The following is a 25765-nucleotide window of genomic DNA, read 5'->3' on the forward strand; positions in this document are numbered from 1 at the left end:
TGTATATGTGTATGTATATATTTATATTTTCATCTGTCTCTATCTGTGTGTATGTGTATGTATATATCTATATTTTCATCTGTCTTTATCTGTATGTGTGTATGTATATATCTATATTTTCATCTGTCTCTGTATGTGTGTATGTGTATGTATATATTTATATTTTCATCTGTCTCTATCTGTATGTGTATATATTACTTTTCAGAATGGTGACTGAGTTCATACGCTTCACTTAAGGCAGTAGTTCTCGACCTCCTTTTGAGGGAACCTATACAGTAAGTCTCCTGCATACAAACAGGTTCCGTTCCGAGAGCGCGTTCGTAAGTCCAGTTTGTTCGTTAAGTCCAACAAAGTTAGGCTAGGTACCCAACTAACACAATCGGCTATACAGTACTGTACTGTAATAGGTTTATAATACTTTTCACACAAATAATACATAAAAACAAACAAACACAAAAGATAAAGCATTGTTAATCTTCCAGTCCAGTACCTGGAAAAGTACAGTGTACAGTACAGCAGCTGGCATCCAGGGGCTGGCATCATCGGGTGAACAGGCCAGAAGAGTTACTGACTGGAGGAGGGAGAGGAGGTGGGAGATGGTAGAGCTGAAGGACCGTCAGCGATAGGAGGCGGAGGGCAAGCTGCCATTTCACTCACGCATGACGCTGATGGCACAGGTTCTGGCTCCTTGCTGGAACCAGATGCGCGTTTGCATCTTTGAAAGTTCGCAACTTGAAGGTTTACTGTAGGGGACTTGCTGTACACGTGGGTTTTTTCCTCTAATTGCCTCCTTCTCCGGACTTGTAATACCACACCTAACTGTCGATCTGTTTATGCTGTTGGGTAAGGTTGAACTTTGGAGAGCCGCAGACCGTTGAAATCGCTAAGGTTTTTTTTTACCCTCTCCCTCAAAGCTAGTTTTACCTCCTTGGAGGCAATATTACCCCCTTTGAGAATGCATAATTTGGGGCATGTGAAAGGATTACAGGATGAGAATTCAGGGAAGGCCTGAGTTCATATCCTGCCCTCTGTCCCTCGGGAGCTGCAATGATGTGGCATCAGGGTTCAGCAGATGGACTGAGGTCTAAAAGCCCCAGTTAAATACAGCTTTCTCTGTTTGAGAGATTCCTTTTTTAAGCTTCAGTTTTCCCTGTAGTTTGAGAGATTCCTTTTTTAAGCTTCAGTTTTCCCTGTAAATGAAGCCAGTAATATGACTACCTGATTTCTAGAGCCAAGAGAACACACACATAAAAGGCTCCCTTTGTAGCCTGGCACAGAGCTAGTGCCCATCATAATTCAGGCACCGCACTGCCAGGACCACTGATCTGTGGCACAGGGACTGGATGGAACCCCAGCTCTGCCATCTGCCAGCTGGGGGTCCCTGGGCTGGAGTGTGCACCTGTCTGAGCCTTGGTCTCCTTCTCTGTAAAATTGTGGAATTTACCAATCTGGTGAATAATTTACTGTGGTTCTTACTGTTTTTATTGTGCTATTATTATCATACTTAATATTTTTATGGCAAGTCTGTATAAAAACTGTCAAAAACCAAAGCTCCCAGACATGACATGACTGGATCTGAGCTCCCCGTCACAGGAGGGAATCAAGCAGAGTCTAGAAGTTCATCTGCTGTGAGTTCTGTAAAGAAAACTGGCCTGTCCAGGAAGGTGAGACTTTCCTTCACCTAGTGCGTGGGGCGCCAAACCCCGTCCCACAGTCCACATCCCACCAGGCAGAACGTTTTACACACTGAGTTTTATTGGAAGATGTACTTCACGTCAGCTTCTTTACACGTTGTCTGTGGCTCTGTCGGCACAACCGCAAGCTGAGTAGTTGTGACAGAGACCACGTGGCCCACAAGATCTGAAGTATCTACCGTCTGGCACTTTAGAGAAGAAGATTGCCGACCCCTGATAGTGGGTTCTGACGTGATGGCTGGGAATCTGAAGTCGCTGCCACTAACTCCTGGGGTGACCCCGGAGAGGGTGTCCCGTGGAGTGCTGAGTGGGATGAGTGGGAACCCTCCTGGAGGCCCCTTCCCTTCTGTGTCTCCATCACCGTCCTGCGTAATCCCCTCCCCCGTCCGTGTGCTACTGCATTACGGGTGCCTTCTCATCTTGTCAGTTTTAGGGGCGACCCATGTATCCTAGAAAGCTCTCCTACCATCCCAGGTCTTGGACGAGGGTTCATGCGCCAAGTGGGACTAGAGAGGACTTTAAAGGTCAGCTGTGAACCTGTGTCCTGCCGTTGCATCAGCCATGGCACTCTTTGTTCCTGGTGGCGTCCCAGGCAGAGAATGCATCCACGTAGGCGCGACCGTCTCGTTTACTGGTATCGTCATGCCAGGAATTCCAGCCCGGGGGGGTTCAACTGTGCATTTCCCACAGTGGCTTTCGTTTTGAGTTGATAAAGGGATAAAGTATAGTGGCCACAGTGAAATTGGCATTTGCAAAATGTATACACACGTATACATGGTCTGTATATAAATTTGCGTCTATATAGTTAAATACGTGGAGAAATTCTTCATTTCTGAGTGTCTCTCACATCCTGCAGTGAACCTTGTCCTGGCTGAACTGGATTCACACTTGCGAGAGGGCGTGCGGGGCGCGGGGCTTACACGATGTTTGGGGCTTTCCAAGAAATGTGGCTGATTAATTGCGATGCTTCTGATACGGCCTCACGCTTCACGGAAGCCTGAAGGAAAGCAGTTGTCAAAGCCGTACGTTCTCCGTGACTTGTTTTGCTGTAAAATGTGTCTGTCTTTGTCCTTTTAATTACACAGGCTCTGGTTTCTTTGCGTTTATCCACATACAAACACAAGCAGAAACACACACAAAGTCACACACACACAGGCACACAGACACACTCACCCGTGCCCACTCATACATACACATGAGTGTACACATGGGCCCCTCCCCCCCACCCCCCACACACGTGAGCCTAGACGGGGCGGTCAGCACAGCAAACACCCCTTCCTCCTGCCACTCACCCTGGAACAGGCGACGTGTAGCTGCTTAGAAAAATAGAGCTGTATTAAAAATCAGTGCCTTTTGAGTGTCTGTCGGCACTTGTGAAATACCTACTCTTATTTTCTGAAGTAGCCAATTTTGCTTGATCCAGTAACGGACACATAGTGTGTTTTTATTTGCTTGTTTTCAGTAAAGGCTCCTGTTCCTTGCATCAGTCTAACGACCAGGTGTAAGGATAAGTGACCAAAGAGGGGACAGTGATAACTGGTGCTCTTGGAGGGTCCCTGAGGGGGCCAGGCCTGTGGGGACTTCAGCTCCCCTGCAGGGCGGCCCGGCCTGGGTGTTTCCCGCTGCACCCGCGTCTGCCTTGGGCCCCAGATTCTGCCCTGTGCTCAGGCTGGGCTGCCCACGAGGCACCCGTGGGCCAGAGCAGCCTGTGCTGGCAGAGGGAGTGGAAACCTCAGTTACAGGAGGTTGGGATGCAGGGCTGATCACCTCCAGTGACCTCTGCTCGCCTTGACTGAACCCTGCGCGGCACGGGGGCGGCGCTGACCCACGAGCCTGGGGCAGGAGAGCAAAAGGAAGCCTGCCTGCTGTGCAGTCTGTGTTTATAAGCCACCCATCAAGTGTAAAAACTGTGCCGGGAAACACGTCCCATCCGCCTAGCGTGGGCCTGGGAGACGGGTGGTTACCTCCCCTTCCAGTGGCATCCAGGACACGGCGGCCCGGGAGGGTCACACCCTGGCCCCAGCCCACCCAGCCCCCTTCTCTTCACACGTCCTATTCACTTGGGCTTGACTCATGGGGGCCTCGTGGGGGCAAGGACACCCCAGGAAACGAGGTCAAGCTCTGCCCACAAACCCCACATACGGCCGCCCCTCACAGCCCCTGGACCCGGGGATTACATGATCCGCTCTCGGGAGAACAGGTGGGCAACCGCTGTACCTCTGGAAGTGGGAGTGGGCTGCTTGGGCGAGGAAGTCCAGAGTGGTTTAGAAGAGCAGCATGGGGTCTGAGTGGGTGTGGTCCCTTGGCCTGTCCTCCCCCCTCTGTTTTCTTTTTGTCTCCTTTTTGTCAGGGAGGCAACAAAATGGGGTTGAAAGAATATGCTTTCTGAAATCCAGCAGGCCTGGGTTGTAAACCCAGCTCTGCTGTCCGCCGGCTGCGTGGATGTGCGCAGGAGGCATCTCCCCCGTGGGCACGTGGCAAAGAGTCCACAACTATCTGTGGATCCTGAGACCCGAGTTAAGTCTAGGCCCGGTCCCCACGTGCCCACTTCAGAGAGGCCTCAGCCAGAGCGCAGAGAAAGCAAAGCCGCCTTTGGGAGTGCAGCGCAGCGAGCTCCGTGCCCACTCCCACGGTCTCAACCTCCTCCCGGTCCCGGATGCAAAAATCTTGGCCTAGAAAGTGAAAATAACCAGTTCAGCACTGTTTCTTTGCACACTGGAACTTAGAGGTAAGATGGACTGCAGTGACCTTGATCCCTTGAGACCAGGCCCCAGACGCCAAAGCTGAAGAGGTACTGGGGTCACAGGGAGAGTGGCCCAGGCCAGCTGGAGTCTGGAGTGACACCCGGAGTCCGCCCCTTCCGCCTTCTTGCTCTGCATGAACTTGACATCACAGCCCACCTTCAGGGAGGGATGACCAGAAACACCTAACTAGGATCCCTGGCTCCTCAGCTGAGGGTTCCAGTGTCAGCCAGCCTCTGCAGCATTTCCATTGTCACTGGGCGGATGAGCAGGGCCTGGCCAGTGGTGTCCAGCATGATGTCCGTGAGACTGTTGTTGGTTGGAGGCCACAAAGGGCCTTGAGCATAAAAAAAAAAAAAAAAGGGAGCCAGTAAACCTGTAGTGAATGTGCAGGTCTTTTAAAGTTCTGAGCACTAGAGAATTTTCTTCCTCCCTCCCTCCCTCCCTCCCTCCCTCCCTCTCCCTCTCTTTTTTTCCTCTTTTTTCATGTCAACTTCTGAGGCCCAGCAGTTTGTGTCGTAGGTCACTGCTTGGATGCTTAAGCTGATGGACCTTGGCTTGAAGTCCTGCGTTTGCCATTTTCATCTCTTTACTTGCTTCCTGACTTCTGTGCTTGGCTTCCTCATCTGTAGAATGGGTGCACTAGTCCCACCTTCTCCTATGAAAATTAAATATGTTAAAGTATGAAAGTGCTTCCAGCAGTGCCTGCCACAGAGCAGGTGCCGGGCACTTGTCCTTGAGGAAGCACCTGGGTGCTCTGACTCTCAGTGTCCTTGTCTGAAACATGGGGATGAGAAAACCCACCTGGTGGCCTTGTTACAGCATTTTACTCGTGGGTCCAGGAACTCTTGATGAAATGCTGTCCATGAGCTGGAAACTGTGACTGCAGGTCAGGGGCGTCTGGGAGTTCGTGGGATAAACATACCCTCTATCTCAGGGGAGAACAAAACCATAGAAAAAGCAATGAAACACAAGTGAAAATTCTAGCAGGAAATTTTAGTAAGTGCCCTCTGTCAGACATAACCAGGGAGGCTAAGAACAAACAAGAAAGAGGGGATTTGCTGTAGGTCTGGTGGTTTGGGGGCCCTTTGAGGGCACACCAGGAAAAAGGCCCGCAAAGAGAATTCCAGGAAGAGGAAACTTTATGTAAAGGAACGGGTTTGGGGTTATATAAAGGAACCGAGAAACCAGGGAGCGTGCGCCCTGGAGCAGATCGGGGAGGGACAGGGTGAGACCGTGGCAGAGGCCAGCTCCTGGATGGAGTCCTGTGTCTGTGGGAAGTGTTGGGAGTTTTATTCTGAGTTGAATGCCAAGCCGTTGAAGACTTTGTTTCATTTTACGTTTTATAGTGAGACATAGGCAACCTTCCGAAAGCGGGGCGTATCTGAAGGGTCCGGCTTGGTGAATGTTGACACACGGCGTGTACCCTACTGTCCAGAGCACGGTGCTACCTGTTCATGAGTTCCATTCACCGGAGCTGTTGGGTGGAGGACGGATGAAACGAGGGGACAGAGAAAGCAGGGGCAGTGGGAGGAGTCCAGGGTGACCTGGGGCAGAATTTAGATTCTCATCCTGGGCGCCGCATCCCAGGGCTGCAGGAGTGTGGGGGAGGGGAGGAGGGGGGCTCGGGAGGGGAGGGGCTGGTGCACTATTGAGGTGCCGGCGCTGCACCCGACCCAGAGCTTGGGGTGAGTCAGGAAGGATGTTGGCAGAAAGGCCCTCGTGGAATCCGCACCCTCCGAATAGCTGATGGGGCGGGGGGAGGGGTGGAGAATTCATTTGCTGGCTCTTGCCTGTCTCTGCTGGTGAAATTTCATCCCCAGGGCGTTCACTCCTCTGAGTCCTGTGTGGTGGGGAAGCCAGATCCCAGGTCCCGAGAGCCTCGAGAGCCTTGTCTGAGGCGGAAGTGGGTAGCGGAGGTCAGGGACGCTGATGGAGCAGTGGGACGGCAGGAGCAAGTGTGTCCTTGTTTTGAGCTCCTCGTGTTTGCAGTGGCTTCGAGGTCATTAATGAGACCCAGAGAAACAGGGTGGGGTGCAGCTGAGGCCGGTGAGGCTCCGGGTTTAAGGAGACTCACTCTCGAGGTCCTGCGCCCTCCAGGTGGGCAGCTGGGGTGCGGCTTGTTAGGTGTGGGCCTCGGGCCCTTGCTGGCCTTGTCCTCTTCCCAGCCCTGCCGCAGAGCGGAGGTTAAGGTGGCGACGCCTTACACCATAGAACGGATGAATGCCACCAGGATCAAGATGGAGAGGGAACGTGAGCTGGAGCCGCAGCCCAGCGGCCCGGGCAGGTGGGGTGGGCGGAGCTGAAGAGGCAGGGTGGGCAACCCCCCAAGAACGGGGTCTGAGGGCCGGGGCGGGGTGGGTGGGAGGGCGGCTGGAAGTCAGGGGAAAGTGAGTAGAGTTGAACGGAGGACCCAGCACGCAGTGGTGCTCTCATGAGGAGCAGGGGCTGATGGGCTGGGCAGCTGGCTGAGGTGAACTGGGAGGAGAGGAAGCTCCAGCAGCTTCACGCTCCAGGTGTGGCGTCGGCAGGTGAAGCAGAGCCCGGGCCGCAGGTGGGGATCCACAGCCGTGGAGGGGCACAGAGGCAGGTGACCCCCATGTGCCCACCCCCAGCCGGCCCCTCTTCCGCAGACCCCCAGAGGAGGCGGCCGTGTGCAGTGGGCGGCCCGGGGTGGGGCTGGGAGAGCGCGTGGGCGGGGCCCCCTTCTGGGGTGTGTGCGCTGGACGTCCCCACCCTTCCTGCAGGCCTCAGCCCCGTCTCCAGTCACAGCTCTACCTTCACCGCTGGACTTGTCTGGGGGGGCGGGGGGAGCCAGGCCACACCGGCTGCCCCTCGTTGCCATCTGGCCGTGACGTCCCAGCAGCCTCCCCCGGGTCCCCGCAGGAACGCAGCCCATGGCCGTTCCAGGAACCCACCTCCACCAGCCCTTGGGCAGAGGGGCCAGGAGCAAAGGAGCATCAGGGCTGGCTAGTTCCACCCATGTCCAGTGCCCTGGGAACCGGTGAAGAGGTCCCCACCTTGCTGCCTGCTCCCACAGGCGTTCAGGGGCCTGACACAGTGGACGGCTGAGCTCGGCCCCGCTGCCTCTGGGGCCTCCTGTCCCTGTGGCCTGCCTAGGTCACCGGAGCTCTAATTCTGAGGACACGACCCTGAGTCTGGGCACGGTCTGACCCAGGCCACATGCTGAGGGAGAGGATGTGGCCGCAAGTAGACAGAATAAATAGCGTCGTATGTTGTTTGCCCATCTCCCGTGAGAAGCACAGACACCACAAGGGCCGGGGATGTGCCTGTGGGGAGGCGTGGGGCTCCCTCAGCCAGTCCTGTGCTTTCCTGAGACGGAGGTGGGGGGGGTCTGTCCTGGTCACACGCAGGTCAGCACTGCCCCCGGAGCCGGGGCTCCGGAGGCCCCTTCCCGCCGTGGGCTCCCCTTCTCCCCGCGCCTTCCCGGCAGAAGGTCTCAGCTCCTCTCCACGGGCCACAGGGAGTCTCGTGCGTTCATGTGATAAATTCCCATTGTGCCACTTATTTGGTTTTATATTTCTCCATCTTCTCCGAGCCCACGTAGGAGGAGGGAGGGTTTTGCTTTGCCTTGTTTCTCCTCCCTGCTCAGCAGCCCGCTCCCTGGGGACCCTGCGCCATGGGAGAAAGCTTTGGGGGTGCCCCTCTCCGCTGTGGTCCAGCGGAAGCTCCGGGTTCCTGGGAAGGGCGGCAGGCTGGGTTCGGTCCTGGGGTGAGTGGGCAGGAGGAGGACGTGACTGGGTGAGATCACGGCAGCCTTGGGACCGAGTCTGGCGCTTCGTGTGCGTTCTCTTGTCCAGTGCCTGCCAGGACCCTGAAGGGTAGATACTGAGAGTGTGGATTCAGTTCTAGAATCGAGCAAACAAGCCTCGGAGGGTTGGAAAAGACGGTGCCACGCACAGAAAGCAAAGGCTCACCCCCACGAGGCCTTTCCTCGGCCGTCCACACGGCAGCTGCTGTAGCGCAAAGCGGGGTGATGCTGGAGTGGGACGCGCCTGGGCTTGAGCTCTGGGTCCCTGGTTATGAACTCTGTTACTCGGCAGGCCGGTCTCTTAATCCTGTAATCTGAAACGCTCCCTCCTCTGGACCTCCGCACCTCCTCTCTGCCCCTCCTGGCCCACCAGCGTCCCCTTCTCAGCCTCCTTTGCTGGCCAGGTCTCATGTCCCGACATGCAAAGCTGGAGGCTGGGACCTACCGTGGGACCTCTTCTCTCCTCTGTCTCCATCTCTGAACCATCTCTTCCCTTCCCAGCGCTTTAAAGGCTATGTCTACAAAGGAGCAACTCCCACATCAAAAGCCTGGAGCTTTGTTTCGGAGTCTGAAAGCCAGGCTCACAGATCCGGTTGCTTGCTAGGTGTCTAAGAGACATCTCAAACATGAAGCGTCGGAAACTGGACTTATGTTTTCTGGTTTCAGATGGGTTCTTCCTGCAGGGTTCCAGATGCTCAGGACAGAACATTCTTTCTTTCTGGGGCACTCCTCACCCATTAGGCCACCAGCCTGCCCATTCTGCTTTCCAGAGAGACCAGGGCCTGAGCACCCCTCCCTGCTTCGCCCCCGCCGCATGGCTCGAAGCCACCAGTATCCACTGTGGTAGCCTCACCGGTCTGTCCTCCTCCACCCCTGCCCGCCAGTGTCAGGCCCCCAGGCCGAGGGGCACCTCCTCCCAGGACCCATCACCCCCCACCCCTCCCGGCCCCACCCCTGCTGCAGCTCATCTCTCTGTCTGCCATTCTGGCCATGTGTCCATGCTCCCTGACCCTCGGGCCCTGGCCTGCACCCCTGATGGGTCACCCTCCTCCCGCTCTCACCTTCTCGCCTCTGACTCACCCCTCAAATCTCAGTGGAGACACCCTTTGATCCCACTGTTTTCATGCCCCCACTGGCCTCAGTACCTTGCAGGGGTTATAATCACAGAGTTCCTGGAGACATCAAGGCCTTACTTGACCAGTTTCCATCTTGTCTGCTGGACGGCAGCTCCCTGAGCTCCGCAGGCCCCTTAGCGTGTGCCCTGGCTCGGCTCAGCGCCAGGTGCATGGCAGGCAGTCGTCGGACGTGGCGTGAAGGGAAGGAGGTTTGCATTTAGGTGCTTCTCAGACACCAGGTGCCAAAGGTCACTGCTGGGCTGAGCTGGGCCCTGGCACCTGTTCAGGCTGGCCGAGGGCTCTGCCTACCTCCTGCCGCCCCACTGCCCCAGGCTCCTTTTGCCAGTCCTACAGGAGGTCCTCGCAGTCTCTGGTGACACCTACTGGTGCTCTGCCCACGGGACAGTCCCCAGGAGGGAAGGAGGTCCAAGTAGCCGGGGACAATCGAAACCACACCCTCTTCACAGGAGTCTCACTGCCCCTGGCCTGGATCACTGCCCCCTTGTATCTGGGCAGAGCCATCTCTTCCCTGCCCTGAATTACAGACGCAGCCTGGGGTTAAGAGGCTTCCCCTGACCCACCTCTCCTCTCTCCACGCCCTCGGCTTTGCTGCAGGGCTCGGTCCCCCTCCCACCTCTGGGCCAGCCGAGCCCCTTCCTCCTCAGGGCTCTGCACTCGCCGGGACCTTCTTCCCTTTGCTCTTTCCTGGCTGCTCGCGCCCTTCTTAGCTCCTGGCCCAGAGCTCACCAAGCCAGGAGGTCTTCCCAGGCTGGCGCACCCCATGCGCATCCTGGCCCCCACGCCACCGACGTGTCCCCAGCAGCACTGATCACTCGTGGCAGCTGGCTCGCTTCTCTGTGTCTGTCTGTGTGTTTCCTCTCTGCCCTCTCCTCTGTCTGGCTGGTCACTCCAACAGGGTGGGGCCCCCTCGTCTGCGTGTTTACACGTTTGCTCCTTATGGCAGGATGTATGGGTCGGGCACTGTGCAAATACATGTTGGCTGAGTGAGTGAAGGAACGAACAAGCTCGAATTGGGTGCCAGGCGTCAGGCCGTGAACTCCTCACCCACTGGTCCATTTAGTCTTGGGGATGACCTTGGATGGGGAAAAATCCCACAAACTTTTACACCTGTTTCTGGGTCTGGAAACAGACGCAGAAGGAGAAACTGACGTGGGTGGTGGGTGTCTGCAGACTCCAGACCTTGCCCCTCCCCAGCCTTGGTGAGCACTTCCCCCTCTGGCCCTGTCCCCGCTTCACTGTACCCCAGCAGGCAGGCGTGTGCTCGGGCGGGAGGGCGCCCGGTAGCCTCTCCTTCTCACTGTTCTCGCGCCGAGCGTGCTCTTCCTGAGACAGAGGGTGGGTGGCCCTGCTCTCCCAGACTCGGTGATCCTGCTGTCAGCAGGCCCCGGAGGCCCCAGTATTTTGTCTCTTACCACCAGGCTGCCTCTAAAACACTTAGCCTTCATTCCCCCATAGACTGGGCACCCTGACCACACCCTCCCTCCAGCCTAAGGGACCTGGGAGGTGGGCATCGACCACCGAGGGGATCTGGGGAGGCAGCAGGTGCCAATTCAGGGAAATGCAGGCCGGGAATCTCCAGAAAGTTCTAGAATAGGAAGTGGAGGTGGAACCTGGACCCTAGGTTGTCCTCTTTGTTCCTCACACGGTCCACACCATGGCCCTGGGATGCAGCTAATAACAATTTTCAGGTGTTTTTTGTTTGTTTGTTTTGTTTTTGTGTGTGTTTGTTTTGTTTTTGTGTGTGTGTGTGTGTTTGTTTTGTTTTTGTGTGTGTGTGTTTTTTAACAACGGGGAAAGCTCCTTGTTCACCTGTAAAGAACGGATGCGAATATCTGCCCTGTGAGAGCATTGGCTGAGACCCTGTGTGTGACCTCGAGGCAGTGGAGCTATCCGATGACTGGCTGGTTATTATTATACTCATACCCAGGGTGCTTTCTAATGCTCAGGTGTGTGTGTAGAATAGTGGTCCAGCACTCGATGTCCAAGCCTCACTACCTGGCTTGATTCCTGCCTCTGCCACTTGCTGGCTGTGTGATGTTGGATAAATTACTTAACCTCTCTGAGCTTTGGCTTCCCCATGCATCAGCATGCCCATATTGCAGGGTTGCTGTGAAATCAGAGCACATAACTGTCTAAAGTAGCTGGTAGGTGGTGCACAGGGCAGGTCCAGCACTTCCCTTTTCTTCCTCACCATTTCGCAAATGGGTAGAGAGAGGCCCCGTCCTGCCCTTGCTGAGAGCTGCAGGGAGCTCATGACATGCGCCAGGATTTTAGTGACTCCAAAGAACGTGCTCGTTGCTTGTTATGGTGTCCCTGTGTCCTCGGCCCCCACTAGTGAACCCTCCCAGCGTCTGCAGGTATTTGCTGGCCATGGCACAGAGCTCTCTCCCATCTGTCCGGCTGTCTGTCCAGCTGTCTTGTCTGTCTGTCTCCATGGTGGCTCCCTTGAAAATGGGGGCCTGTACCCCTGACTGGTAGCTCTTGGGTCCAGAAGTGCATATTGAGCCCCACAAGGCCCCCGCCATCCCCCAGACCTCCTGGGGATGTCTGCACCAGCTGTCCTCCGGGGCTCCAGTTCACCTCTGCAAACAGCCCTCATGGCTGCCTGCCAGTCCCTGGCCATCCCGCTGCCCCTCCCCTAGAGCCTCCTGTCGCCTCAGCAAAGAGGGCCCCAGGGCAAGGCTCAGGCCTACGTTTAAAAAAGAATGACACTGATAACCTGCGAATACTGTACTAGTGAACCATGTTCAGACCTTTAAAACAAATTTGAAAATGCAGAAAGGCAAAAAGGAAATAAAAACCACTTCAAGTTCTGCTCCCCAGAGGTAACCACAGTTAGTTTAAGTGTCATATAGGTTCTTCCAGACCCCTGTGTATATACGTCAGTTTGTCGTAGCGAGTAGGAGAGTGCTGGAGTCATACTGAGTTTGAATTCTGTTTCCACCACTAACTAGGGGTGTGCTTTGAGCAGGCCATCTGAGCTCTCTTAGACTCAGTTTTCTCATCTGGAAAACGGGCATGATAACTACACTGACATGTGTCAAACAGGATGCTACATACTGGCATCTGTCGGCGGGAACATGCCTTAGCCGTGCCCTCGGGAGCTGTGAGGCTACAGTGCGTGTGCGCTTAGATTCCTAACTGCTCCCGTTGGGATCTGAATCTTTCTGCTCTTTCTCCTCCGGGTGAGGGAGCTGCCAGGGAGCCAGGCTTGCTCAGCTGGAGAAGATTGGAGAGAGGAGGACGCTCGCTGACTGTCTTGAAACACCTAACAGCTTTTGTGAAAGACACGGGACCTGTTCTGGATTTGGTGCCAGCAGAGGACACACTCTAGGGCAGGGTCTTGCCGTCTGCCCACCCCAGGTTCCCCAGTGTCCTGCCCAGAGCCAGGTGTAAGTGGGCACAAGCAGACGGACCCGATGGGTGGAACTCGGAGAGCACGTGAAACCGCTGGGTGCAGAGTGAGGGGGCCCCTTGTACATGTCAGGGGTGTCCAGAGGCAGAGGGGTGCCTCAGGAAGTGGCATGCTGGCTGGCTGTCCCTGCAGGCTTTGGAGACAGACTTGGGCGCCTTTGTGCTGTGTGGCCTTGGGCAGGTGACCTTGGAGAGACTGCATGCTGTAGTGGTCCAGAGCCAGAGGCTGGGGCCAGCACTCTGACTTTGCCATTTGCCAGCTCTGTGGCCTTGGACATCTTGCTGACTTCTGTGTGCCTTTCCTTCCACATCTGCAAACAGCAGCACCTGTCCCATAAAGCTGTAGCGGGAGTGGTCAGTCAGCATGCTGATGGCTTCGACATGCCTGGCACAAGGTCTGTGCAGAGCAGGCCCTCTACATCTGTCTCCTGACCACGGGGATAACTCCATCCCCCGGCAGAGCAGAAACTGTCCACATCGTGCACCCAGCGCAGTACCTGGACGTGTGGGCACGCAGTCTTGGAAACCCTTACGATTCTAATTATTCGTATCGACCCTGGGGCCTTGGGGCCTGGCTCTCCAAAGTGGGGGTGTGTGGACGACTTCCTGGCTGGCCTCGGAGCTGCGGAGGAACTGTGCCGTGAGGCTGCGGGGGGTCTGATTCATCTCTCTCCTCCTCCGCCTCTTCCCCTGCCCACTTGGACTGTCATCGTCCCATCTGTGGGTAGCCGCGCTCAGCAGCCACTGCCGGGAGGTGATGGATGGGCAGTGACTGCTTCCTCCCTCGGCGCTCTGCTCCTTGCTTCTCCTGCTGCTGCTCGGCTAGGCCGGGGAACCATCTCCACTCCTCCATTCTAGACACAGGTAGACCTTTATTCAAACCCAGATACTCCTCCTATCTGGTGAGTTTCTTAACCTCTCTTAGTCTCAGTTCTTAATATCTGTGTGACGGAAACAACGTCTACCTCCTCGAATGGTTGTTGTGGGTAAAATTTCCAGGTGGGTGAATGGCACACAGTAGGCACTCAGTAATTGCTAGCACCCTTTTTTTCCCAGCTGGAGAGACTCTTGGCTGAGAGCCAGGGGACAGGGAGCCAGGGGACAGCATGGCGCATCTTCTCTAGACAGGACCGTGGGTGTTCAGCATGAAGCAGAAGGACAGCAGAGACCAACTTGTGCAAACCCTCCTCCCCTGATGCTCAAACACGTTCTCCCCTTTTGCCATTTGGTAGACTGAGGGCAACTGGAAGCGTTTTTCCCGGGAAACTGCAGTGAATTCATGGTGTGTCCCTCTGGGAGCAGCAGCCCTGATCAACCAACACTTGGCCTCTGTTGAAGGCTTCTGGTGAGAAAGAACTCCTACTGTGGAAAGAGATCTCGTTGCTCTCCAGAGGTCTAGAATGTTCTGCCTTCCTGAAAGCTCAGGGAATACGAATGGCAGTGGGTGACAGTACATGAACTCCAGGGGAGCAGGGGCTTTGTAATCAGTCATGTCTATTTTGTTTTCACACTTTCAAGAAGGAAAATGGGCCAACTAAGCAAGAGCTAATTAAGCACAGGTTTTGATTCCTGAGAACTTACCCTTATCCTTAATTCCAGAACTACTTTTTATGTTGATCCTGAATGATTACCTATAAATCTGTATTGATTGGATAAGTGAAGGTAATCCAGTTTGTCAGTAGTTTCTTTACCAGGAAAATGAGTTTCTTTTTCTTACGCTTTTCACCTAGGCTTGGGGGTAGCTGGAGTTCCCCTCTCCTCAATTCTAGACAGTCCTGCAGATGTTATGTCCCACGTTTGAAGGAGGAAGAAGGGAAAGTACACCTGCCAATCCCTTCTGCCTATCTGTCCCCTTACATTGGGGAAACCAAAGCTTTTTAAGACACCACCCCTCCTCAACCAAGCACGCTTCTGGTATTTATGTCCTTGGCCAGAACTGGGTCACAGGTCCATCCCTCGCTGGAAGGGCGGGCTTAGACCAACCAGCCACAGCTTTTCTCCATAGGCTGAAAATGCTGCCATTCTGAATAAAAGTGACGCTCCTTCAGCAAGGAAGGAGTGGGGGATGGGGATTAGGGTGGCAGCTAGCAGTGTGCGCGACGCCTCAGTGGCAGGAGTCCTGGAGCCTGTGCAGTCTTCTCACCTGATTGTCAACATCATGATGCAGCCCACGCCCCAGAGGCGTCCAGGCCGCCCCTCAGCCTTTACTGCTTGGCTCAGGCGTCACTGGTCGTTCTGTTCAGCACAGACTCGAGGCCTGTTCTGTGCCTGGAGCCGTGAAGGCAGTGGACATACAGCTGGACTGAGGCTCAACCGGGCGTCCAGACTCACCGGGGAGACAGCCATGCCAGCAGTGCCTTCAGCGTGGTGCCACCAGCTCTAGGACACGGGGCCCTGCCGAGGGGCCCTTACCCAGGCTAGGGTGAGTGGCAGCAGGGGTTGAGGAGGAGGGGCTTGGGAAGCAGGGGGACACAGGATGCCACGGCAGCACTGGCGCTTCCTTGAGCGTACCTGTTCCCAGTCCTTCTCACAGCCCACGAGTGCCCTGAAGATAGGGACGGTGTCTTATCTATTATCCCACTTATGTGTCCCTGGAACTAGCTCAGTGCCTGGAATGTGTCTGGAGCTCTGTAAGTATTTTAGTTCGAATAAATGAGTTAACGTGGAAATAAATAGATCATTGTCCAAGATGTGGGCATATCTTGGCCAAAGGGAGGTAGTTACGGGCTGAGAGGGACTTGGGATGTTAACCCTCCCTCCCTGCCAAGAGGTGGACCTCTGGGGCCCCGTCTTCTCTGGGGAGCCTGGCTGCTGGGGGTATTTTGGGAGCCATTTGTCCTGACTTACTAAGTCAGCTATAAATTCCCCCTTGAGGCTTTGGAGTGTATGAGGCTTAGTGATGGCCCCAAAAGGGGATTGGCAGGTGATTTGGGGACTGATTTCGTAAAGCAGTTTGGGCAAGCGCTAACGTCTTTGAAACGTTTCCATCTTTTCTGTGGTCGTGGCTTTCGGACTGTCTTTGACCGTCCCGGTTTGGGAGTCAGGGCGTCCCCTTGGGATATTTGCAGAGACAAGGCTCAGTAGCTTTGCCTGCCCTGAGCTCCAGGTGTCAGCCTCCAGAGGTTTGCTCATAATCAAGGCTAGAACCTTCTGAGTCAACTCATTTTAGATGACGCACGGTCCCAGCCAGTCCCTCTGGCGGCCTGCCAACCTTAAAGCAATTGGCCGTCACCTGCAGCTGCCGCTGTCCTGGGTGGCGCCGTCTAAATACTGCGCACTGCTGGCATCCTCTTGCATATCTGGTTCTAGACAGACAACTCCGTGCTCTTTCCAAAATAACTCCTTCCTTGGGGCTTGTCAGACCTCTGGTGCCTTTGGGATAAACATTAAAAATACCTCCTCCCAAATCAGGGAGGATCTCATTCTTTCCCCTCAGTGCTGATTGAAAAAGGGGCCTCAAACTGGTCCCGCAGTGAAACATTTGTGAAAACGTATGAAAAGAGATTACTGCACGTGGAATTGATGGGATGACAGCACTGCCTAATAACGTGTGATTATTGTAATAATGTATATAGTAACCAGATTGCTTCAAGGGCAGGGCAGTATTTGTACTAAGTTGCCTCCGGTGCTACATTTAAGTCCTGTTACGGCTTGATCTTGCTTCGTCCTCCAAGCAGCCCTGCAACAAGTGTGTATTTTGTAAGGTGTCCCACGTCACACATACTGACACGGACAGAGAGATTAGGAGACCTGCAGTGGACCCAACACTTGGGCCTGGAACCTTAATGTTGACAGTTGGTGCTCTCTCTGGGATTCTTAGAAATTGAAGTATAATTAATTTACAATGTTGTGTTAGTTTCAGGTGTACAGCAGAGTGATTAAGTTACACACACACACACACACACACACACACACACACACATACTCTTTTTCAGATTCTTTTCCCTGATAGGTTATTATAAGATATTGAATATAGTTCCCTGTGCTATACAGTAGGTCCTTGTTGTTTATCTATTTTATATATAGTAGTTTGTATCTGCTAATCCCAAACTCCTAATTTATCCCTCCCCTATCCTTTCCCCTTTGAAAGAAACCGTAAGTTTCTTTCTGGGAATTTTAGGGCCACTGGAAGAATCCCTTTTCCTTCCAACTTTTTTTTTTGAGTGAGAAATCATGAAGACATTCAGATAAGACATTTATGTAATATCGTATAATAAGGCGTTTATGTAATATCGTATAATGAAGTATTTTTCACTGTGTGACTGACTCCATTGCCTTTGTGTAACTGAGCAGTCTTGCTTCCTCTGGGATTACGCCTGCTTCTGGAATTGCACCTAAAGCTCCCTGGGGCGGCATAACAGACACCTTGTAGGTGGGCCCCCAGCACGTTTCCTGTTTCATTGACACCCTGCTGGCTTGCGATTTTTCATCTATAAGCTCCTGCCTTTATGAATGAAGTTCCCTCTGCCTGTATCGCCTTTTGGTCTTTAGTCCATCTGGCTGAGTCTTACTGTTCCTTTAAGGGAAACCTCAAACATCAGCTTTCCAGGAAAGCTTCCCTGACCTCCCCAGGCTGGGCTAGGTGTTGGATCAGAGTCCTTAGTGCCCTAGCAACCCAGACCCATTTCTGTCACTTATGACCGCGTTGATCGTGTGGACCTCCGTGTCTGACCCCCTCTAACGGATGACTGTGAGCTCCTTGTGGGTGGGACCGTGCCCGTTCTTCTCTCATCCCCGTACGAGCACAGAATTGGCAGGGCCGATGCTTAACAAGTACATTTGGGAGTAAACGAAACACTCCGTCAGTGTGGCGCTGCCTCTGCGTCTGCCCCATGCTGGACGTCCTGCGTGCAGGGGGGTTGGCGCAGGGTCCCAATGACGTCACGTGCCCTGGAGGAACCGTGGGCTGCGTTTGCTCATCGATCTCTCTTTCCTCTTGCTTTTCTCAGACGTGCTGTGCCCCAGCCTTCGTGTAGAGGGAGATCGCTTTAAGCACACCAATGGCGAAACCAAGGAAATCACAGGTAAGAGAGTAACAGCCACCCTACACGGCTTGCTTTCTGTGCTTTTTGCTGGACTTGACCATGACCCTCCTTGATTCAAGGGTAGCCTTGCTGGTGCTGTCCTCATTCCTGTCCTTCACCGAAGTCCTAATAGGATGGTCTGAACTGTGCAGGTAGCAGCTCCCGTCAACGAACCGTCAGCAGGGAAGACCGTTCACGTGTTCCCTCTGGGAGCAGGTGGTGATGCTGTAGGGTCGGTAGAGAATGCAGTGGAGTGAGTGACGTGGTGAGCGAGTGATTGGCAGCCGGGCAAAGGGTGAATAAATAAATGCATTTGGGAGTGAATCAGAGTCATAAATACATGAATGAATCAACGGATGAGGGAACACAGAGACACACGACTGCGGAGCCAGCGGCAGAAATAAACTCCGCGGAGGCTGACTCTGAACGCGACCACGACTGGGTAACTGGGTGCGCGGGGGACGCTGAGCCGGCCCCCTCGTCCCGATGGTGATGAGCATCCATTAGCTGCTCCCAGGCGTCCAGCTGAACACTTCAAGTGCATGATCTCAGGGAAGTTCTCCTCCCTGCAGGACACCAGCCCTGCTCCCCTCACCAACGCCAGCCCTGTCAGGAGCCCCGTCTCTCCACCCCAAAGCATCTCGGGTCCATTTCTAACCAGTGCAGTCAGTCTCCCATCCAAGGCAGTGAGCCCCGGGCCATCAGAACCCGGTGTCTTGTAGGTGCTGCAGTGCCCTGCCCCTTCCCCAGGGACCCTGCCCGGGTTCGCCTGCCCATGCGAACACGCCAGCATCTGCACCTTGGCGCCTGAGCGTTGTTTCTAGAACGGCAGGAGGCTGTGCTCCCCGTGTGCACGGCAGGTGAAACGTGCCAGGGGATTAACACTCCTCGGGAGTAACCCAGCGCTCAAGCAGTGAGCGTCGGTAAAGAAACACCCGGCCCCTTGACCCACTTGCCAGCACGTCCCCACAGGGGGCAGCCGGCTTGGTGCTGCTTTCCTCTTCAGCTGCCGTGCCTCCTTCCCTGCTGACCCTTCTCCTCCATCGAGCGTCTCCCGGATAAACTAGCATTTCTGGGGGGAGCGCCTGGGCTGTAGTCAGTGCTCAATGAGGTGCTTACTCTCTCTATCAGGATGTCTTTGTCTAACTCCTGAGAGCAAGATGGCTTCCATCCCAGTCACTGTGTTAATGCAGCTACCTTGAAGTGAAAATATTTATAGCCGAGTCACCGTCCAAAGGGCAAAACTGCTGGGAGCACGGATGTCCCCACTGATTGCCTCGGTACTACCCAGCGGAGCTCTGGCTCTGGGTAATCTATTCTCCATCCCTCGAGCCTGGCTGGGCCTCTGCCGGCTCTGCCCCCGAGTAACTTCCGCTGAGGTCACCCTGGAAGGCAGATCTTTACCTTGCTGCATCATCCATATCGGGCTTCCTGAGCGATGAATCCTTCGTAACGGTATCTCCCCTAAATAATTCATTATCCAGTGTGTCTGTTCACAGAAGCGAAGTTACGACAGTCATACCATTAATAACAGAAATAGTAATAATTGACGCTTACCAGCACTTACATGCTTACCACGTCCTTGCCTGCCAAGGGATTTGCACTTAGTTTCTCATTTAACCCTTACAGCGTAGGAGACCAGCACTATTGTGTCTTTTGTAGCTGGGGAAACAGGTACAGACACATTAAGTAATTTGCCTGAGTTTGTGGCGGAGTCAGGGCTCACATCCAGCCCGTCGGAAGGAAGAGGGGGAGGGAGGGAGGAGACGCAAATGAGCACCATTTCATCTGCCTTATCGTCTGTAACTCAGAAGGAGCTTTCCTCTCGTTCTACGGACTGAAGAGCCCCTAGTATTTTTTTCCACTGAAGAATAACTGATTCTGGCCGGGAAGATTCAGAAAGTGTCTGTGTGTACGTGTGTGTGCACGCATGTGCGTGTGTGCACGTCTGTGTGTGCACACGTGTGCTTACGCAAGCTGGGAACAAATCCTTTCGGCTCTGGCGTGTGAGGATCTCGCTGAGGAGTCTTGTGATTGGATAGAAACGGGACCCTCTGTGCGGAATCCGCTGTGTGGATCTGCCGCCAGTGAAGCCTGGAACCTCGCCTCCCCTTGGTGGGCTCCGAGGCCCCCAGGAAGTAAATCACAGCGCTGGGTGGGCATCCATCAGCAAACGGTGCAGATGCCCTGCTTGTGCAGCTCTGAGAGCAGAGAGCCTGCGGGATCTATCATCTCCTCTAATTATAACCAGACCAGAAGAAAGGCTCCTGCCAGCTGGAGCTGAGACCGGAGTTAGGGAGAGATGGCGCCGCATACTTGCCAACTTAGACGCAGTCGGGTAACCGGAGCAGCTTTTGTAAAAAATGCAGTTCCCCAAAGCCTCACCTCCAGGCGGTTCCTTAAATGACTCCAGCTATTTTTAGGGCTTATCTGGGCTGGAACAGTGAGCACGGGGAACAGAACAGACAAAGCAGGTTGGAGGCCTGGGTCCATCACCCGACTCTCTGAGATTCAGTTTCCCCACTTACGCAACAATACATCCGACATGATATCTCTGAGGACCCCTCCCGGCTCTAAAAACGGAATGTTCTGCAAATTCTAGTGACTGAAGGTGTTATACAACATTCCTGGGGGGTCAGCTATTTAAAGCTGAAAGAAAGTGCTGGGCACGGTCCAGCTCTGAGATTGGGCCACAGACATCCTAATGTCTCTCTGCTCCTACCTGAGTTCCGACCTCCAGATAACAGTCGCCATGTCACGAGCATCTCAGATAGTCTCAGCTCAGTGCCCCTTCCCTCCCTCCTCCCAGGCCTGTGTTTCCAAGTCTAGTCCTCCCCAGTCTCCCCCAGGCCGGTACATCCCACCGTTGCCTCCTCCATCCCCACTGCCGGAATGGTCTTCGAGCACAGAAACAAGATTGTGTTTCTCCCTTGCTTTAAAGCCCTTCCGCGGCTCCCCACTGCCTGTAGAAAGAAACTCAAACCGCCTCGTATGGCCGACAGAGCCCAGCCTGGTCTGCCCCTGCCTAGCTCACTCCCCTAACCATGGCTCCTGACATCCCGAAATAGTGGGATTCTCAGAAAGAACCTCGGTGACTCAGGTCCGGTGACCTTTGCACATCCAGTTACCTTGGATGCCCTTCCCTCCAACTCTGTCTGCCCAGGTTTTATTTGTTCTTTAAATTCAGGCCAGGCCTTACCTCCTCTGGGAAGCCTTCCCTGATTGCTCCTCAGCTGGGCAGGGAAAATATTCCATGTGCTGTTATACAAGCCCAGCCATTCCCCCTCCTTCTCGTTTACCCATCCATGATACCAACACAGCTTCTCTCTGTGCCTGTTTCTCTGTAGACACTAAACTTTTGGGGGTTGGGGCTGGGATTTTGTCCTGTTGAACATTGGAGCAGCCAACAGGGCATCTAAATGGAGGAGGCCCTTAATGGTTTAGTGAATTCCTTTCTTCTCTCCTTCCCTCTTTCCACTGACGGTGCCTCAATTAAGAACGACAACCAGAGCTCTTACTTTTTTAGGGATGGAAACATGAATCAGATCAGGTCCCATCCTTCAAATTGCTCACCTTCTCCTGGGGACAGATTAACCGTGTGCACCTCGGCCAGACCCACGAAAGACCCGGGAGTAACTTCCGTGCCTGGGGGTCCGGCAAAGCTTCGTCCAGCGCGGGCCTTTGAAGGACTCTGGGCGATCGTCACGGTGTCCCTGATACCACCTGGTTCAGCTGAGTCCGTGACTTCGGGAAGGTGCATCCTTGCGGTTTCTACATTAAACGATCGCCGCTTTATCGCGCGGTGCCTCGCATCAGGGTCCCTTTACCTCGGGAACATTTTTCATTTTCCTTCCCGGCCTTTATTTATTGCAGGCAATTCATCTTTCTCTCGGCGCCCTTTGCTGCCTCCTAGTTAATTGCTTGTTGTTCAGAGTTTTGTGGTGTTTAAGTCTTTGTTTTTATCCATGGAAGCCAGCGAAAGTGGAACTAGAAAGTAGAGCATATGTTTGCTTTTCTAAAGCTATTTTTTATTCTCCCACACATGACTGCTACCAGGAAGCCCAGCTTCAGGGGGCGGTTTCCAGTGACAGGGACGGAGCTGTGAAGTGGAGGAGCAGGCCTCTCTGCCCTTCTGCCTGGCACCGTAGTGGGCGGCATCGGGCCCGTGCCCGCCAGGTTCTGAGCCCGCTCTCTGAGTCAGAGCCGGCACTCAGTGGGAGCCCCCGGGGCCCGCGCATCCCTGTGGGCCTTGGGCAGCCCTGTGAAGTGGGAGTTTGCAGGAGCTGAGTAGTTGCGCCAGAGTCGTGGAGCTGCGGAGTCTAAGAGCAGGGAGGGCCCAGGTGTGTCTCACTGAGATGCTCTCCGGTCCCCACTTTCCCTCCTTAAATGAAAGTGGCTGCTTCCCTGGAGCGAAAGCCCACCCCATGTCCAGGCAGTTACCGCTCCAGGGGTTTTGCTCCCAGGCCGCTGAGAGCCTCTGAGTGCTGACAAACGGGAGAGCCCACCGGGACCCACTTGCTCCCGCAGGGGGAGATGGCAGGGATGCCCGGAGGCCCCGAGGCGGCGAGCCTGCAAGTCGGGCCCTTACCCTTGCCTCGTTGCTGAAGGAGGCACGAGGATGCGGGCTGTGGCCCGGCCGGCGCTGGGCCTGCTTTCACACCCGGGCAGAGTGGCTCCAAAACCTGCGCCCGCCTCTTCTGCCTTTCCTGGGAACAGAACCGGAGCCTAAACGGGCCCTTTACCGCTCGGTGTCCCTTCCATGGAACCCCTGTGGGCCACTCACCCCATTCCCAGGCACCAGCCCCTCCCACTGTCCTCTGCTTCCCAGCCCTGCGGGTCACTTCCAGGTCCAGGGCCGCAGTGCACGGGCGGCCCTTCGGATCTTCACGAGATCCCTCCTCGTGTGGCCCAGTGCGTTCCACCCGCTGAGCCCGCTGGACCCGCCGGGCTCTGTGAGGCCTTAAACCCAGAGCTGCGGGTGATGACATTGGGGGGCGCCTGCCCCTTGGGGGGCCCCTGCACCTCTGGGGAGCCTAGGTCGTTTGCCTCAGTGGGCACTAAAGGGCACACTGTTCCAAGGTGTGCTGTCTTCATCCATGAGGGAGCTTCTGGGTACACGTTTTCTATCTTAAGGACCAAATCTCATTTAACGTTGTGCCATGAATTCTGTTAATTCGCTGGTGTGTGAGATGCTGTTTAGAAATGACATGATGGCAACTCTTAGTCATTTTCTGAGAACTAGGCAACCTCAGAGTGGCAGGGGCTGGGGAGGGGCCGGTGCCTAGAGTCCCCCAGGGCCTCAATCTCAGCACAGCCTTGCTCTGCATGGAATCCCTTCCCAGGCCATCACAGGCCCTGCCCCAGGCCTGGAACAGCCCCTGCTCAGGTGGCCCGCCCCCTGAGGCCTGCCCGGTCACCCCTGCTCACCTCCCATCAAATCCTGTTTAATTATTCCTCCTGCCTGAAATTGTCCTTTACATTTGTGCTGGACATGTGCTTATTATTGGTCTCCCACTAGGGTACCAGTTCTCCCAGCTGTGTCTCCAGTGCTCATACATGCTTGGCACAGAGCAGGATCTCAAAAAATATGTATTGAATGCGTAAAGAAATTCTATCCCACGGATAGAATCTAGTGGGAGAAGAGGCTGTAATCATTGTAAAGGGAAATAATTAATATGAAAATTATTTTGTGGGTCTTCTGCCCTATGTCAGGCTCCGTACGAAGAGCTTTGTATCATATCCAAGCTTCACCACAATCCTATGAGGTGCAAAGACAATCCCCTTTTTACAGATGAAGAAATTGGTGCTCAGAGACGTCAGGCAACCTGCCTAAGGTCACACAGCTAGGACCTGGTGGTCAGGAACACAGCCCAGGCCTGTCTGACTCTGCTGCTGAAACTCTCAGTTGCTGCTAATTCCTTTCTGCTCTTGCAGCATCTTACACAGGGCTTGGGCTTGGAACAGAGAGGCTCTCAGAATACAACTTGAATGACTAAACCATCTCTTAGGACAGAATCCAGTTAGAAGATGTTTTAATCATCCTAATGGGAGCCCTGCGAGCTCGCTTCCTGGTTTCCGTGGCAGCGTCTCAGGATGCTGGAGACAGCAAGAACCTTCCTGAAGCCTCGTGGGTTAGGTGCCACTGATGCGTGGTGTGTTAGCCTGGGGACGCGGAGACGCGTGAGGCCTGGTGCCCACCCACAGGCGGCTTCCTCTCATCTGCCGCGAGGTTCCCCTTCCCCAGGGACGCAGTGTCAGGCCGGCACATCCCACCGTTGCCTCCGTGTGGGCCTCGTGGTTGGGCACCTCTGAGGACCCCAGCTGCAGGACTCAAGTCAGCCCCCCCAGACTGGTCCAGGTGGTTTTGTAGGGGGTCGTGGATAAGTTTGTGCTGCTGATGGTGGAGAATCCTGAGTGAACAACTGACCTGCTGAGTCGGTTTCCTGCCACGGCTGAGCGACCGCCTGGGGTTCTCTTGAGAGCCAAGGTGGCGGGTGTCAAGCCTCTGTCACGACCGAGTACTGAGGCTCTTGCGGGTTCTGTAACCCGCTCAGCATCCCACAAATATGTGACTGAGCTGGATGACCCCCGTCCCGCCAGCTCGCCTGAGCCCAAAGTTCGTGTCTTTTCCATTACTTCGTGTGGCCAGTGAGCAGGGTCCTTTCTCAGAGCCATGACAAAAGGAAACGCGCCTTTCCGTTAATGCAGAGTCACGAAGAGTTTTCTTCTCTCTGATGTTTCGCTCTTTAAAATCATGCAGTTTAAATGCTGCTAAATTATAATTCAAGCAGAGTCCGAGTGAATTGCGGAAATGTGGCTGCAAGAAGGAAAGCCGAAGTTGCCACTTAGCCTGCAGAGCCAGGCTCTGTGAGCCGGGTGTCTCCACGTGGGCTCCCTGAATGCCAGCCACACGGCCAGAATGGTGGCCGACTGCTTACTCCATGCTTGCCTGTGATCCAGGACTTTCACGAAGGCTCATGTTTCATCGGAAACCCCAGCGTCTCTGTGTGTTTCCTGCAATTGGCTATGGAAACAGAAGCTGTCCATCTTCTCCCTCTGTTGTTTCTGTTTTCACCTCGGAGATGGATTTGCACAGTTCCCTGTGCTTAAATCCCGCTCCCCCAGGGCAGGACGGGCTGGCCACCTTCCCAGAGAGCAGATGTGCTTTTCCTCTGTCTCCCGGGCTCCTCTGGCCAAACTCACTCCTGGCTCTTCTCTTTGGACAGGTTTTGACCTGATGGATTTGTTCAGTGTGAAGGCGATCTTGGGGGAGAGAGAGAACGGGGCGCAGAGTTCCTACGTCCGGATGGGAGCCTTCCCTGTGGTGCAAAGGACCGAGTGAGTGCTTGCTTCTCCTTCCAAACCTGCCCGGGACGCCTCTGAAAGGGTGGGAAGGTGCTGGTCAGCACGGTTGCCCACTGAGCACTGGGCAGGGATTTCGCCTACAGAGTGCCTGGTGAGGTCACCCTGAAATGAAGCAGCCGAATCACTGACCCAGGAATTCAGCCTCGTTCTTAACCATGTATTACCGTTGACGTTATTGGTCCCCTGGTCCTTCTACACTCACCTGTCCGTACAGGTGTGGTGTTCATCCTCCATCCATTCATGCCTGCATTTTTCTGTTAGTTCAGTAAACTACAAACGTTTATCATTTATGGCTTAGATCCACGGCACCTCCTGTGGACCAGCCACTGCATGACACGCAGGCAGAGCACCACCCAGAGTCGTGTAGTCGTTTTGGCCAGTGGAGACCCAGTTCAGTGTTTGCTGGGTGCCTGGCCTTACACAAGTCATGGGAGGTCCCTGTGCCCCAGTCATGGTACCTGTTTCATGTGAGGTGAATGTGTCCGCCTTGCAGCGTCATTTGAGAGGGTCATGATGCAAAGATGAGTCCAGGGTCTGACGCCTGTGGGGTCTCCAGTCCAGGGTTAATGATGACACCAAAATTAATGCTCCGTTCTTCTCCTCTCAGGCAGAATGGTCT

The 25765-nt window shown here is 54.6% G+C and overlaps 1 protein-coding gene across 8 annotated transcripts in view; it reads left to right on the top strand.

Moving 5' to 3' along the window:
- Nucleotides 1-25765, top strand: part of COL22A1 (collagen type XXII alpha 1 chain) — a 254177-nt gene that overhangs the window by 36061 nt on the left and 192351 nt on the right. For 7 of the 8 annotated variants that reach the window (XR_003793573.1, XR_003793575.1, XM_029222987.1 and 4 more), the window contains exons 4-5: nt 17707-17781; nt 25008-25119. Coding sequence is in view for 6 of the 8 variants with exons in the window: in XM_029222987.1 (XP_029078820.1) it covers nt 17707-17781; nt 25008-25119 (187 nt within the window). In the remaining 2 variants the exon portion in view is untranslated. The remainder of the gene's footprint in view (nt 1-17706; nt 17782-25007; nt 25120-25765) is intronic. The other variant, XM_029222992.1, reaches the window with a different exon arrangement.

This window comes from Monodon monoceros, unplaced genomic scaffold (assembly GCF_005190385.1).
Source record: "Monodon monoceros isolate NGI ecotype Baffin Bay Population unplaced genomic scaffold, NGI_Narwhal_1 Super_Scaffold_14, whole genome shotgun sequence".
Taxonomy (NCBI): domain Eukaryota; kingdom Metazoa; phylum Chordata; class Mammalia; order Artiodactyla; family Monodontidae; genus Monodon; species Monodon monoceros.